The sequence below is a fragment of the Carlito syrichta genome, unplaced genomic scaffold (assembly GCF_000164805.1).
Source record: "Carlito syrichta isolate Samal-C Ts95f unplaced genomic scaffold, Tarsius_syrichta-2.0.1 Scaffold316389, whole genome shotgun sequence".
Classification (NCBI taxonomy): Eukaryota; Metazoa; Chordata; class Mammalia; order Primates; family Tarsiidae; genus Carlito; species Carlito syrichta.
Window position 1 is genome coordinate 1,205,681 of NW_007260485.1, and position 15,006 is coordinate 1,220,686.

The window sequence follows — 15,006 nt, forward strand, 5'->3', positions numbered from 1 at the left end:
AATCCACTCACCTCAGCCTCCCAAAGGTGCGGGATTACAGGCTGAGCCACCGAGCCCGGCCATTTTAACTGTTTTAAAGGTAAAGTTTCATAATTTTCATATATTCACAGCACTGTAGAACCATTATCACTATCTAATTATAGCACCATTTAATCTAACATTTTATCCCCCTCGAAAAAGAAACTGTACCCCTAATCTTTGGCAGCCACTGTTCCCTTTATGGATATGCCAGTTTTGGATATTTGATTTAAAATGAAACTATACATTATGGGACCTTTTTTTCCCTGCCATTATTCCTTTAATCATAGTGTTTTTGAGGTTTGTCTGTGCTATAGTGTGTATTAGTACTTCATTCCTGTTTTATGACTGAATAATATTACGTCATATGGGTTAATACTACACTTGTTTATCCATTCGTCCATTGGGACATTTGAGGTATTTCCACTTTTTTGGCATTATGAATAAAGCTGCCTCAAGTATTCACATGTGAGTTTTTGTGTGAGCATATGTTTTTATTTTGGGGGCATATATGCCTAGGAGTGGAGTTGCAGGGTCATATGGTAGCTGTATGTTTAACTTTTCAAGGAACTACCAAACTGTTTTACATGGCAGCTGCACCATTTTACATTTACACCAGCTTTCCTCTTTCTAAAAATAATTTTTTATCTTTTTATTTAAGTAAGAACTCTTCCTGAATCTCTCATTTTTTGAGTTTCTCCAATAATTTTATATTATTGTGTTGAATTATTAAGAACAAACTGGGGAGGAGTTACTAAATATAGAGATTTAATCATTCCTCAGGATCCTTGTTAGTCTATGCATGGCACATCTTTGATTTTAGTCCATTGTTTTTCCTTCATATTTGATATTCATAGCCATTTCTTCATCCCCACTGTTGATAATCTACTTTTAATATATTTGATTTATATACTTGATATCTACATGTCTTTGGCAAACTTGGACTGCTGCTTTGTATCTATATATGTTGAATATATACACGTATACACGTAGCTGGCACTGTGCCATCATTCCTTGTGTCTAGCTGCTGACTGGTATTCTCTGTAGGCTGTTACCATAGTTGGCTTACTCATTCCTGGCAGTTGATGGCTGTTTTGTTCTAATTCACTATTATAGAGAATACCGCAATGTGCATTATGTTTACATTTCTTTCACTGGACTACATAATATTTTCTATAATCCCAAGAACTGCAATTTTCAGGTCCAGGAAAAAGGTATGCAGTTATATCAAGTATTGCCAAATTGCTTTTCAGAAAAGTTGCCTCTACATTCTCACCAGCAATGCATGTCTCATTCCCTATATCTTTACCAACTTTTTGTATTATCTTTCTAGCTTTTGCCAGTTAATAGTTATAGTGTGGTATGTCATGGTAATTTCAATTTATGTATCTCTGATTATTAGTGAAGTTAGGCATTTTCACAAATTTTCTTGAAACTTGGGTTTCCTTTTCTGTGAACTACCTGTTTATACCTTTGTCCATTTATCTGTTGGTTTCCCTGTTTTAAAAATTAATTTGCTTATTCCATTTATAATAATGAGTATTAATGGATTTTATTTGGTTCTTACTGTAAACACTAATATAGTTCTGTTCTGAATTTCATTTTAAAAGGGAGAAAGACTATAGAAATGCTTTCAAAGTTATAATAAAGTTAATTTTTGTTTTTAGTCCAGATGTCAGAGCATTCCTTCAAATGGACAGTCCAAAACATCAGTCAGATCCATCTGAAGATGAGGATGAAAGAAGTACTCAGAAGGTAGTAAGAGGAATTGTATTTTTTAACAGAAAAAATACCATTCCCCAAAGAAAAAATTAGTAGCAACTTTAAGACAATGTTTACATCAAATGAAATAACTTCATTCATAGTAGAGTTTCTACTATGTAGAATACATAAAAACAAATATGTATACCTCTTACTGATTACTATTTCTTATAAAACTTACAGAGTGAGTGCTTTTTATGGTAAAAATTAATATAGGTTAATTAAATAAAAATTTGAAAATATCAGTCAAGAAGGAAAGTATTATCTATATTATTGCCACCCAGACCTAGTAACTTAGCATTTTGGTGATTTTCTTTCCAATCCTATCTTAATGTATAGGGTTTCAAGAATTTATCTAATTTTAATTATATAATATATACAATTTTATATTCTGCTTTCTTCACTTTGCATCTTATTTTTTGATCACTATATGTTTTTATCATTATCACCATATTTGAAACTATTGTGTTGAATTTTGGCCAGCTGAAAAGGCCTTTTCACCACAATATAACACACCTCTTCCTCTGTATTGTTCAGGTTTTCATATAGAAAGTAATCAATACACAAATGCCTGTTGGCATCAACTAACTTATTTCTGTGATATATATATATAATATGTGTTCTTGATAGAGAATAGGTATTTTTTACTTTTAAACTAGATTGTGATAGCAACAAGTAAAATAAGTTTGTGCCTTATTATAAAGATGTTTTCAACATTTATCTTAGTTATATGTGAAAGGTAAATTATAGTAATTTAACTCAAAGTATTATGTCTCAATTAAAATTATAATTTAAAGGTTATATGAATATGACAGCTATATAAGTTAAGCTTTTTACAGTTTTATTAGAAATATATATGAAAATCAGAAATATTGGGTTGAAGTATACACACCCACACATGTTTGTGTGTGTCTGTGTGTGTGTGTGTATATACATATATATATATATATATTTTTTTTTTTTTTTTTTTGAGTTGGAGTCTTATTCTGTCACCCAGGCTGGAGTGCAGTGACACATTCACGGCCACCCCAGTGTCAACCTGCTGGACTCTGGCAATCCTTCTGCCTCAGCCTTCCAAGTAGCTGGAACTACAGGCGTGTGCTACCATGCCTGCTAATTTTTTATTTATTGTAGAGATGAGATCTCACAAAGTTGGCCTGGTCTCAAACCTGTGGGCTTAGGCGATCCACTCGCCTCAGCCTCCTAAAGTGCTGGGATTATAAGGATTAGCCACTGAGCCTGGCTGAAGTATATATTTTTTATAATGTCTTTTAATTTTGTCTTAATTCTGATTTTGTGACTTAAAAGACATTAAGACATGTTGTGACTTAACTATACATTGGGACATTACTGTCCCAGGACTAAAATCTTCATTTGGAAAATAAACATAATCTTCTTTTATGACTACTGGAAAGTAGTAATTTTTCTTCTGTGATACTCCAAGAAGATGCTCAGTTAAGAAAACAAATTTAACCTTTTCATCTATGACATGGTTGTTTAGGACAAGATAAAAGGATGTATATACTCATATCTGTGTAACTAGTCAAAAGAGAAACAACAAACTGGAAAAGCATTTGTAACAAATAAGACATAAGGAGAAATAATGGCTTTGTAAAAAGTTCATACAAATGGGTTTTTGAGAAGAGTGATACCTAGCACCATAGTAGATAAAGGAAAAAGGACACAAAGGAAAAAAAGTGAGAAAATATTCAGCCTTGAAACTAATAGCAAATGAAATTTTTAAAGGAGAAATTTTTATAACTCTATCAAATTAACAAAAATGTAAAGAAAACAAAAAACTGCAGAACTGTTAAGGGTAAGGTACAACGAGCATCCTTGGTCATCAATGGTGTCATTATAATTTTATGCAACTCTTTTGGAAAATAATTCAGCAATATGTATCAAATACTAAAGTATCCATATCACTTACAAATGGATAAAAATGAAGTAATCTTTCCCACAAGAAAAAAATGTTCATTTCATTGTGATCCACTACAAAAATATTAGACTCAATCTAAATATTCATCAATCAGATGTTTGTCCATATATATTATACATTTTCAATTTTTTATAGATTATATATATATATATATATATATATTTTTTTTTTTTTGAGTTGGAGTCTCACTCTGTCACCCAGGCTGGAGTGCAGTTTCACGCTCATGGCCACCCCAACAATGACCTGTTAGACTCCGGGGATCCTTCTGCCTCAGCTTCCCAAATAGCCAGAACTACAGATGTGCACTACCACACCCAGCTAATTTTTTGTATTGTAGAGACAAAGCCTTGTCATGTTGGCCAGGCTGGTCTCAAACCCCGTGGCCTCAGGCAATCCTCTCACCTCAAAGTGCTGAGATTACAGGCTTGAACTACCACGCCTGGCCTATAGATAATATTTTAAGCTTAGACATACTATTAAGTGAAATCAGTATATAAAATTTTATATGCATATTCATACAGTGTGAATTAGTTTTAAAAAGATATGCAAAGACTATATGGAAGTACTGTAAATATTTGTAGACTAATATGTTGGTAAGGTTATGGATTTTTAAAGACATCTTTTTCCTAATACTTTCTGTATTTTCCAATTATGGGCATATATTTTTAATTTAAAAACAATTAAAGCATTCAAATAATATTTTAAAGGAGAACATCCCTGTAACCATGATTTGCTTGCTACTAGTGTGAGAGTATTTAGGTCTAGGTCATTTGAAGAATGTCCTGCCTTGCTATAGGAGACAACTGGCTTTGAAGAAAGAACCAGCCTGAGAGACTACTGAGTCCTGGTTTTTGTTCTACCACTGTTGGGTTTAGATCTGAGTTTTATTCATTTTTTTTCTTTTTTCATCCATAATGTCTGACAATTGCACTAGAATCTCTTAAAGTTTTAAAATACTGATGAAAAGAATTTCTTCAAAAAAAAAAAAAAAGAAAGAAAGAAAAGATTCTCTTGCCCTCAAAGTATGGGGAAGGGTGAAAAAAAGAAAAAAATACTTAAAAAAGGATTAATACTGTTTTATAGTTGTAACTATTTATTAAAGACTTTAATGTATAACCCAATGAAGTTCTTAGGTGAAATATCTTCCAAGGCATCTGAACCTACCCACTTATTTATTAAGAGAAAAATAGAGGCCAAAGGAAGTCAAGAAACTTACCATCTCAATTAGTGTTCATTCAGTTAATAAATTATGCCTCACCCTCAATTTAGTGATTAAATGTCATCTTTAAAAATAGTAGGTACAGTGACAAATTGTCTAAGTACATAAGGGAGGACCCCTCAAAAAACTGGAATTTATAAAAAGTTATTTATTTATTCTTACATGTTTGCACTTCTGTCACCTTCAGAGCACTCTTGATTGGATGTAGGACACCTACTGAGATACTCTTTCCACTGCTCAGAGTAGTTTTTGAACTCGTCATTTTGAGTTTAGTGTTTCTGCCATTTTTTTGTTTCACCTCTTCCACATCAGCAAAACATTTCCCTTTCAGGACTTTTTTAATCTGGGGAAACAAAAAAAAGTCACTTGGGGAGAGATCAGGTGAATAGGGAGGGTAGGGCACAGGGATCATGCCGTTTTTGGTCAAAAACTGCTGAACGCTCAGTGTGGTGTGGACAGGTGTGCTTGTAAATCACCCATCATGAAACGGGCAAACACACTGAAAGAATCTCCACAAAAAAAAATTACTGAAGCGGAGTATAGTCTCTAATAACAGTTTCTGGTACACTGATGCTGATGGGTTCCTAGAACACTTACCTAGCAGGAGAATCTTGTACTACAAGGGCCTTGCCCTCCAAAAAGTAATTTTTTTAGGATGGGTTCCCCCCTCTTATATCCTAATAATTTTTTTACTTCAGAAATGTGCTCCATTAGGGAAATCGTTGCCATATAATAAAAATTTAACTACATGTTAATCACAATTCAGGGGACAAATTGTCCATATTTTTAAATCTATGCTATATTTAATTCCTTCCTTCATCTTTAAATGAAAAGTATATTGAATGAAAAATTGATCCAGTTTTCTGCACATTCATTAAAAGAATATGTGTATTGAAATTACAACTTAGTTTGAATTACGTTGTACAAGTCTGTGGAGCACTGTAATATTTAAACACAAAAGGTTATTCTCATGTTAAAATTATGCCACACAGGACTAATTTTATTTAATGATTCAGAGTATTTACAAGTTTTTATTTTGTGATAGCCTGTTATAGTTCCATATATTTCTATTTTGTGGAGATTGAAAATTTACTATATGAGGATTTTTGTACACAGGTATTAGTAGGAAATGAATTGTAACTAAAATGGTGGTGCCAATGTTGGTTGTCTCATAAGAAATGTGATTTTGGCCAGGCTTAGTGACTCAGCCTGTAATCTCAGCACTTTGGGAGGCCGAGACAAGTGGATGTCTGAGCCCGAGGGTTCAAGATCAGCCTGGGCAACTTGGTGAGACCTCATCTCTACAATTAGTAAAAAATGAACGGGGCATAGTAGTGCGTGCCTGTAATTCCTGCTACTTGGAAGGCTGAGTGGAAGGATCACTGGAGCCCAGCTGGTCAACTCTGGGGTGACCATGAGTGTGCCACTGCACACTCTAGCCTGAGTGACAGAGTAAGACTCCAACTCAAAAAAAAGAAAGAAATAAGATACTTAAGAGCTTTTGAAAGATAAGAGCCAGGCTCGGTGGCTCAGCCTGTAATCCCGTGCCTTTGGGAGGCTGAGGTGAGTGGATTGCCTGAACCCACGGGTTCGAGACCCGCCTGGGCAACTTGGCAAGACCTCATCTCTACAATAAATAAAAAAATCAGCCGGGCATGGTAGCGCATGCCTGTAGTTCCGGCTACTTGGAAGACTGAGGTGGAAGGATCAGTGGAGCCCAGCAGGTCAAGGCTGCGGTGGCCGGGTGTGGCCACTGCACTCCAGTCTGGGTGACAGAGTGAGACTCCAACTCAAAAAAAAAAGAAAAGAAAGATAAGAGTATTTGCCCCTTTATTTAAAAAAATAGTTTATAGTCTAGAGATTATAAATTTGAAATGAATTAAGTAAAAATATATGTTACATATGTCTGTAATAAGAAATTTGATAAGAAAATTTTCTTGGTTCTGATTAACTTAAAGAGAAGTTTTTCAAAGCTTTTTTATATTTATAGCTTATATGAAGTATTAGCCGGGCACAGAGGCTCAAGGCTATAATCCCAGCACTTTGGGAGGCAGAGATGGGAGGATTGCCTGAGCCCATGGGTTCGAGAACAGCCTGGACAACTTGGCAAGGCCTCATCTCTACAATAAACTAAAAAAAATATTAGCCAGGCATGGTAGCATGCACCTGTAGTTTCACCTACTTGAAAGACTGAGGCAGAAGGATCGCCTGAGCCCAGTAGGTCGGTGCTGGGGTGACCCTGAGCATGCCACTGCACTCCATCCTGAGCGATGGAATGAGACTCCAACTAAAAAAAAAAAGCAGTAAATCAGATATCTATGTATAGTTATATATATTTTATTTCAAAACATTAATTGACTAATAATTTTTGAAGCTCCAATAAGAATGTTGTTTGTTTTTTTCTCTTTAAACAGCTGCACTCTACCTCACAGAACATCAACCTGGGACCATCTGGAAATCCTCAGTAGGTTTTATTTCAAACAATTCTTTAACTGAATTTTAGAAAGATCCTTTTTAAGTGTGTGCAGATATGTGTAATTATACTAATTTAACTGGAGGCCTGTGAAATATAACCATGGTTATAGTGAATATAGTGCTGTCATATGCTTGACTAATTTGCTGCTCTAGCTTTTCACTGCTGAGGAGTTTTTAATCCACAAATTGTTAATTGGATTCTACTGTTAAGTCATTGTCACTTTTCTTGTCGTGTGTGTGTGTGTGTGTGTGTGTGTGTGTGTGTGTGTGTGTGTGAAATCAGTCAACCATATTTCTCAAGGGACTATGAAAACAAGCACCTTTGCAGGCCTAATTGATAGTCTCCTAGTGCCATGTGTTGCTGGTAAACTCCTAGTTGTTAGCCAGCTTGTCTCAGGGGAATTATGATGGACATTAGCACTTGAAAGACTGTTAAACATTATTTATCCAATTTCTCCCATATTTATTTGAGCATAGGAGAAACATTTTGAGGAACACAGGTGGAGAAATGCTGAACAAGTCCTGGGGTGGCAACTATAGACTTCATCTCAAATGTCAACTCCAGCAATTCATTGAAAGTTAATGCCTAGAACACTCAATGCAAAGGATTCCAAGGCTGCTGCTTAGCTCAGTTTGAGGAATGCCCTCACTGATTAGTGATGTCTGCCATGGGTTGGAGGAAGAGTGTAGTGTTGCTGTCCTTACTTGTAATTATTTGTATAGGCTTACTGGATTAATTCTAAAGTATTCTTTTATTCCAGGAAACCAGGCTTTCCCTACCCTTTTGGTCTACTTGGAGAGTGAGTATAGACAGATGGGAGAAGTGGTCCAAGGTTTGGGTCCTGGGACACTTCAGCATCACAAGATCAGGGAAGAACAGTTAACAGAGACTAAGAAAGAACAGTCAAGATAGTAGGAAAACCAGGAGAGTGGTTTCCCAAAGTCAGGAGAACGTGTATCAAAGAGGAGGGAGTAATTAACTCTTAATGTTGCTGATAGAGCAACTAAGGTGAAGATTGAAATTCCATTGGCCAATGGATTTGATAAGTCCTTGGTGGCCTTTATGAACAGTTTCAATGTTATGTTGAGTGTGAGACCCTGATAGGAAAAGGTTCACAAGAGAAGTAGATAAGACAAGAACAGGAAGAGACAATGAGTTTATGAAGATTGAGAAGTTTTGCTGTGATAGAAAGCAAAGAAATAGGATGCTGACAGGAAGTTTGGCTTTGAGCATTCTCTTCTGTCTTCATAGCATTGAACAAAAATGGCAGCACAAAAATGGGAATTTGCCAATAGTTAGGATTTAAAATCAGCAGTTGGGTAACCCCTTCGGGTCTCCTCCCACTGTGGGAGCTTTTCTGTCCTCTCGATAAATCCTGCTTTCTAAATAAATAAATAAAACCAGCAGTTAACAATGGGGCTTTGGGTATGGCCTCAGTTAGCCTATTTACTGTGTTTGAGGGGTTTGCATGTTTTTCACTGTTACATTTGTTTAAAAAATTATTTCAGTATCTCAGCATATCATTAAAGAACAAAATAAACCAAAAAGCAGGTTTCTGAGGGAAAAAAAATCTAAATTTGTTAAGGATTTATCTCACTAATATTTGCCTGTTATTATTTAACGTAGCCCTGATATTATGCTTATGTGAATTAACTATTTACTTTCATTATGAATTGAAGCAAATTTCAAATCTAAATGGAGTCATTCTCCTGTCCCTAGTATAGCTTAGGGTTTCAGACTGTATTGGAGGAAACCGCTCTTCTGGCTGCTTAACCTCTGCTTTCTGCTGCCATGTGCTTCTGCCTGCATAGAGCCAATGCTGTTTTTACCCAATAGATTAGCATAAATAAAAGGTTAGTCTTAGTATTCCCTCTGGCTTTCTATTCCTGGCTTTCTTATGTTACCTTCTATGAGAATAAGCAGAGAGATCTTTTATCTTTAATGTACAATAAGTGATTTATATGGAAAACACTGTTGATGATGTCATCAGAAATTTTTCTTAGCATCTTTACTAGGTGTTCCAGCTAGGAACTTCCTTTTCAAAAGAATTACCAGATACTAGATATTCCTTGAAATGTATCACTAATTTACATAGTTATTTAATTTCCTCATTAACAACATTGGTTCATGGTTAATAAAATTGGTTTAGGTAGAAGCTCCTATGCGTTCAAAACTGTAATTGTAGGAAATACATATATTCTTTTCTCCTAAAGAGAATATTATTGAAGTCTTTCTTAAGCAGAACTTAATAAGGCTTAAATAAAGTTATAAAATGTTTTATCTAATCAGAAAGTAGGTATTATTACTGTTCATATTATCTATATATCTTAAAGATAAGAAAATACCAGGGGGAATGTTGGAGTCATCTTGATGAAATGTTTTGTGCCTAACATTTTTAAAGCATAGGGATGCTAAGAAATGTTTATAAATTAATATCTTTCCAGTTTCTAGGGGGCTAATTCTTGTCATTGTTAATTTATTTCAGTGCCAAACCATCTGATTTTGATTTCTTAAAAGTTATTGGAAAAGGCAGCTTTGGCAAGGTATGAGTGTTTTTATTTTCTTGTTTAGTAAATAAATAGATAAGGAATGCATGCTTTATATATGTGAGCCACAGGACTTTTTGGCATGCAGAATATGGAATTAAGATACTTTTCCTACCCTCAAAGTACTAACAGTAATTAGGGAGGTAAAGCTTCTACTCAAATTCTAAAATAAAGTTCACATATCCAGCAGGTATTTGTTGACACCTGCTATGTGTCCAGAACCCTACTGGGTCCTGGTTTGATACTGTAAAAACTGACATGGTCACTACCTTTGTGATGCTTACAACCTAGTGGGGGACTTAGTCAATTAAAAATATTCAATCAGAAGGCTGGGTGTGGTGGCTCACACCTGTAATCCCAGTACTTTGAGAGGTGGAGGCAAGAAGATTGCCTGAGTTCAAGGGTTCAAGACTAGCCTGGGTAACTTAAGACCTCATTTCTTTTTTTGGGGGGGGGGATGGTATAATGTTTTATTTATATGTAATATTTGTATATATTTATGGAGTAACCATGATATTTTGATACATGCACATAGTGTGTAGTGATCAAGTCAGGATATTTAGGATTCCATCACTTTAAACACATCATTTCTTTTTATTGGTAACATGTTAAGTCCTTTCTTCTAGCTATTTTGAAATATACAATATATTGTTAACTCTAGTCTCCCTACTATATTATCAAACACTAGAACTTATTTGTAAGTTCATCTTTCTGTATATTTGTACACATTGGTCAATTTCTTTTCATCCCCCCACCTCCTCTTCCCAGCCTCTGCTCTCATTCTACTCGACCTCCACAACATAAACTTCTTTAGCTCCCACATGTGAGTGATAACATGCATGAATGCACACAGTATAAAACTCACTAATAGAACAACATACAAGGTAGAAAGAGAAAAGGACTCACCACTACATAAAACTGCAATGATAAACAAAAAGAGATTTTTTTTTTTTTGAGTTGGAGTCTCACTCTGTTGCCCAGACTGGAGGGCAGTGGCCGCTCCCAGCCACTGCAGCCTCGACCTGCTGGGCTTTGGCGATCCTTCACCTCAGCTTTCCGAGTAGCTGGAATTACAGGCATGTGCTACAATGTCCGACTGATTTTTTTTATTTATTGTAGAGATGAGGTCTCACCAAGTTGCCCAGGCGGGTCTAAAAAGAGATTTTTTAAAGGTGCAAAGAACATGCAAAACAACCAGAAAACAATTAGCAAAATGACAGAAATAAGTTTTCACATATCAACAATAACCTTAAATGTAAACAGATTAAATTCCCCAATTAAAAGACACAGATCAGGCCAGGCTCAGTGTTTCAGCCTGTAATCCCAGCACTTTGGGAGGCCAAGGCAAGCGAATTGCCTGAGCTTGCGGTTTTAAGACCAGGCCGGGCAACTTGGCGAGACCTCATCTCTATAATAAATAAATAAATAAATAAATAAATAAGCTGGTGTGGTAGCATGCACCAAGGCTGAGGCAGAAGGATCACCGAAGCACAGCAGTTCGATGCTGGGGTGGCCATGAGTGTGCCACTGCACTCCAGCCTGAGTGAGAGAGTGAGATTCCAACTCAAAAAAAAAAAAAAAAAAGACACAGACTGGCTGAATGGATTTTTTTTATAATTACCCAACTTTATGCTGCCAACAAGAAACCCACCTCACTTGTAGAGACACATATAGATGGAAAGTGAAGGGATTGGAAAAGATAATCCATGCAAACAGAAGCCCAAAATGAGCAGGGGTAGCTATACTTACATCAGACAAAACAGACCTTAAGTCCTAAACTGTAAAAAGAGACAAAGAAAGTCATCATATAATGACAAAAGGGTCATCTACAAGAAGATTTAACAATTCTAAATATATATGTACTCAACACTGGAGCACCCAGATGGGCAAAGCAAGTAGTATTAGATCTAAAGGGAGAGATAGACGCCAATACAATAATAGTTGGGGACTTCACACTTCACTTTCAGCACTGGACAGATCATCTAGACAGAAAATTAGCAAGGAAACCTCGGATTTAAATTACATTTTAGACCAAATAGACCTAACAGACATTCAAAGACCATTTCATCCAAAAGCCACAGAATACACTTTCTTCTCATCAACATGTAAAACTTTCTCCAGCATAGACCTTAGGTTAGGTCGCAAACAAGTCTCAGCTAATTTTTAAAAAACTAAAGTTATATCAAGCATCTTCTCAGATAAAAGTGGAATAAAAGTAGAAATCAATGACAAGAGGAACTTTGGAAGTTGTATAAATACATGAAAATTTAATAATATGCTCCTGAACAACCACTGGGTCAATAAAGAAATAAGAAGGGAAGACAAAAGTTTCTTGAAACAAGAGAAAATGAAGACATAACACACCAAAACCTATGGGATACAATAAAAGCATTTCGAAGAAGGAAGTTTATAGCAAATGCTTACATCGAAAAAGTTTTTAAAAGTTTTCAAATAAAGAGCCCAGTGATGTACCTTAAAGAGATGGTATAATTTAGTCACATTCATCATTGGTAGCACTAACACCTTCAGTTGAGTTAAAATCTGTTAAAGTGAATTTTGTTGGAGGATATTATCAGTAGTTTTTGTGGAAGAAATGAAATTTCACATTGTGATTGGACCAAAGGCAACTTGAATTGAACATCCTAGGGGGAGAGATAGTCTAAAGAAGTAAAAATACCTGCAGTTTGGCAAAAAGTTCAGTCTTATGAAGTGAATTACATGAGACTGGTCTGTTACAAGACCTCATTTCTACAAAAACTTAGTCAGGTATGGTGGCATGTGCCTGTAGTCCCCAGTTGGAAGGCTGAGACAGAAGAATCATCTGAGCCCAGCAGGTTGAGGCTGCAGTGGCTATGAGTGCCACTGCACTCCAGACTGGGTGGCAGCGTAAGACTCTGACTTAAAAAAAAAAATTCAACCAGGTAAATAATTACAGATAGTTATGGCTATGAAGGAAATTAAAAATAGGGTGAAATAACAGAGGACAGTAGGCACCTGGGGGAAAATCCTCACTTAGCTGGGTGGGTCAGGGATGGCTTCTTGGAACATGTGCTATTTAAACTGAAGCTGAAAAGACAAAAATGAGCAGCTGCGTAAATAGCAGTTTGGGATGGAAAAAAATTTGTAAAGACTCGGCTTATTCTCTTACAGTATCAGACGAGTCAACACAACTTGACAGTATAGCCATACCAAGGAAGGAGAATCATTTAAGACCAAGTTTACTAGGAAAGTGCCATAGATGAAGTTATCAGAGTCATCTAATATATTTAAAGTGCTTTTTTTGCACTATACTTCAATCTGTAGTAAAAATGAATATGTAGCCAGGCTCGGTGGCTCAGCCTATAATCTCGCGCCTTGGGAGGCTGAGGTGAGTGGATTATCTGAGCCCGTGGGTTCAAGATCCGCCTGGGCAACTTGGCGAGACTTCATCTCTACAATAAATCAAAAAATTAGCTGGGCATGGTAGCGCGTGCCGGTAGTTCCAGCTACTTGGAAGGCTGAGGCAGAAGGATCGCCGGAGCCCAGCAGGTTGAGGCTGCGGTGGCCAGGAACGCTCCAGTCTGGGAGACAGAGTGAGACTCCAACTCAAAATAAATAAATAATTAATTAATTAATTAATTAATTAAAAAATTTTTAATGAATATGTATGTGTTTAATTATATTTTGCCATATGTATTGCTTTCAGTAGTTCTAGTTTTTTCTTCTGAGTTCCTTGGAGACCAGAAGCTGTGCTCATACCCATGTATGTTTATTTATTCAGCAAGTATTTATTGTCCATCTGCTACATGATGGCCATTGTGCTAGTATAAGCAATAATAAGTTAGAAATGAATCCTGCTCTTAAAACGCCCAAAATTCTATTGAAATGCTAGAGACAGTCTGTCATTAAAAACAAAAGCATGATCTGAGCCAGAAATTGTGGTACACACCTATAATCCCAGCTACTTGGGAGGCTGAGGCAGGAGGATCACTTGAGCCCAGGAGTTTGAGACCAGCCTGGGCAACAGCAAGATTCTGTCTTGGGGGTGAAAAAAAACCATTGCCTTTTAAAAACTTTACATTTATATCTAGAGTCTGCCAGGAATTGGTTCTTGCATGTAATGTGAGGTTAGGGTCACAGTTCATTTTTCTCCATATGGATAACTAGTTTATCCTACACAGCTTATGAAAAGACTGTTCTTTCCCCCACCGATCTGCAAAGACACTGTCATCATATATCCGTTGTTCATATATACACAGATCTGATTTTAGATTTTATGTTTTATATTCTGTTTCTAAATTTTATACTTTGCTTCATTGACCTATTTGTTCATCCTGGTATCAGTAACACATTGTTTTGACAACTGTAGTTTGATATCCAACACAATAAGTCCTCTCTCCTTGTTCTTCATGAGGCTTTTCTTAGCCCTTTGCATATCTGTGTAAATTTCAGAATGTGTTGTCAGTTTCTGCAAAAGTTCTATTTTAATTTTATTGGGATGGTATTGAATCTGCAGATCAATTTGGGGAGAGTTGTCATGTTTATAATATTGAATCTTCCAATCCATTGTTGATTATATCATCTTTAATTTGTTTCAATAATATTTTATAGTGTTCTGTTTATAATTTGTATACATCTTTACTTAGATTTATTCCTAGGTGTTTTTTTGTGAGTGTGTGCTGTTGAAAACTGATGTTCATTTGTGTTGGAGTCTCACTCTGTCACCCACACTGGAGTGTAGTGGCAAGCTCACAGCTATCATACCTACTGAGCACAGATGATCTTCCTACCTCAACCTTCCAAGTAGCTGAAACTACAGGCATCCACCACCATGCCTGACTAATTTTTTTATTTATTGTATAGATGAGATCTTGCCAAGTTGTCTAAGCTGGTCTCGAATCCCTGGGCTCAGGCAATCCTCTTGCCTCTGCCTCCCAAAGTGCTGGATTTGAATTACAGGCATAATTCACTATGCCTGGCCAGGTGTTAATTTTGAAGCTGAATATTTGCATTACCTAAACCAATGTGGTTCTACTCCTAGCTACGTATTAGAAATGAATATACACCA

General features: G+C 36.1%; 1 protein-coding gene across 1 annotated transcript in view; it reads left to right on the forward strand.

The window, feature by feature from the left end:
* The window catches only part of LOC103276866 (serine/threonine-protein kinase Sgk3), a 144,805-nt gene that overhangs the window by 107,343 nt on the left and 22,456 nt on the right, over positions 1-15,006 (forward strand). The window contains exons 7-10 of the mRNA XM_008074318.2: positions 1,686-1,773; positions 7,352-7,401; positions 8,174-8,212; positions 9,899-9,956. Coding sequence (XP_008072509.1) covers positions 1,686-1,773; positions 7,352-7,401; positions 8,174-8,212; positions 9,899-9,956 — 235 coding nt within the window. The remainder of the gene's footprint in view (positions 1-1,685; positions 1,774-7,351; positions 7,402-8,173; positions 8,213-9,898; positions 9,957-15,006) is intronic.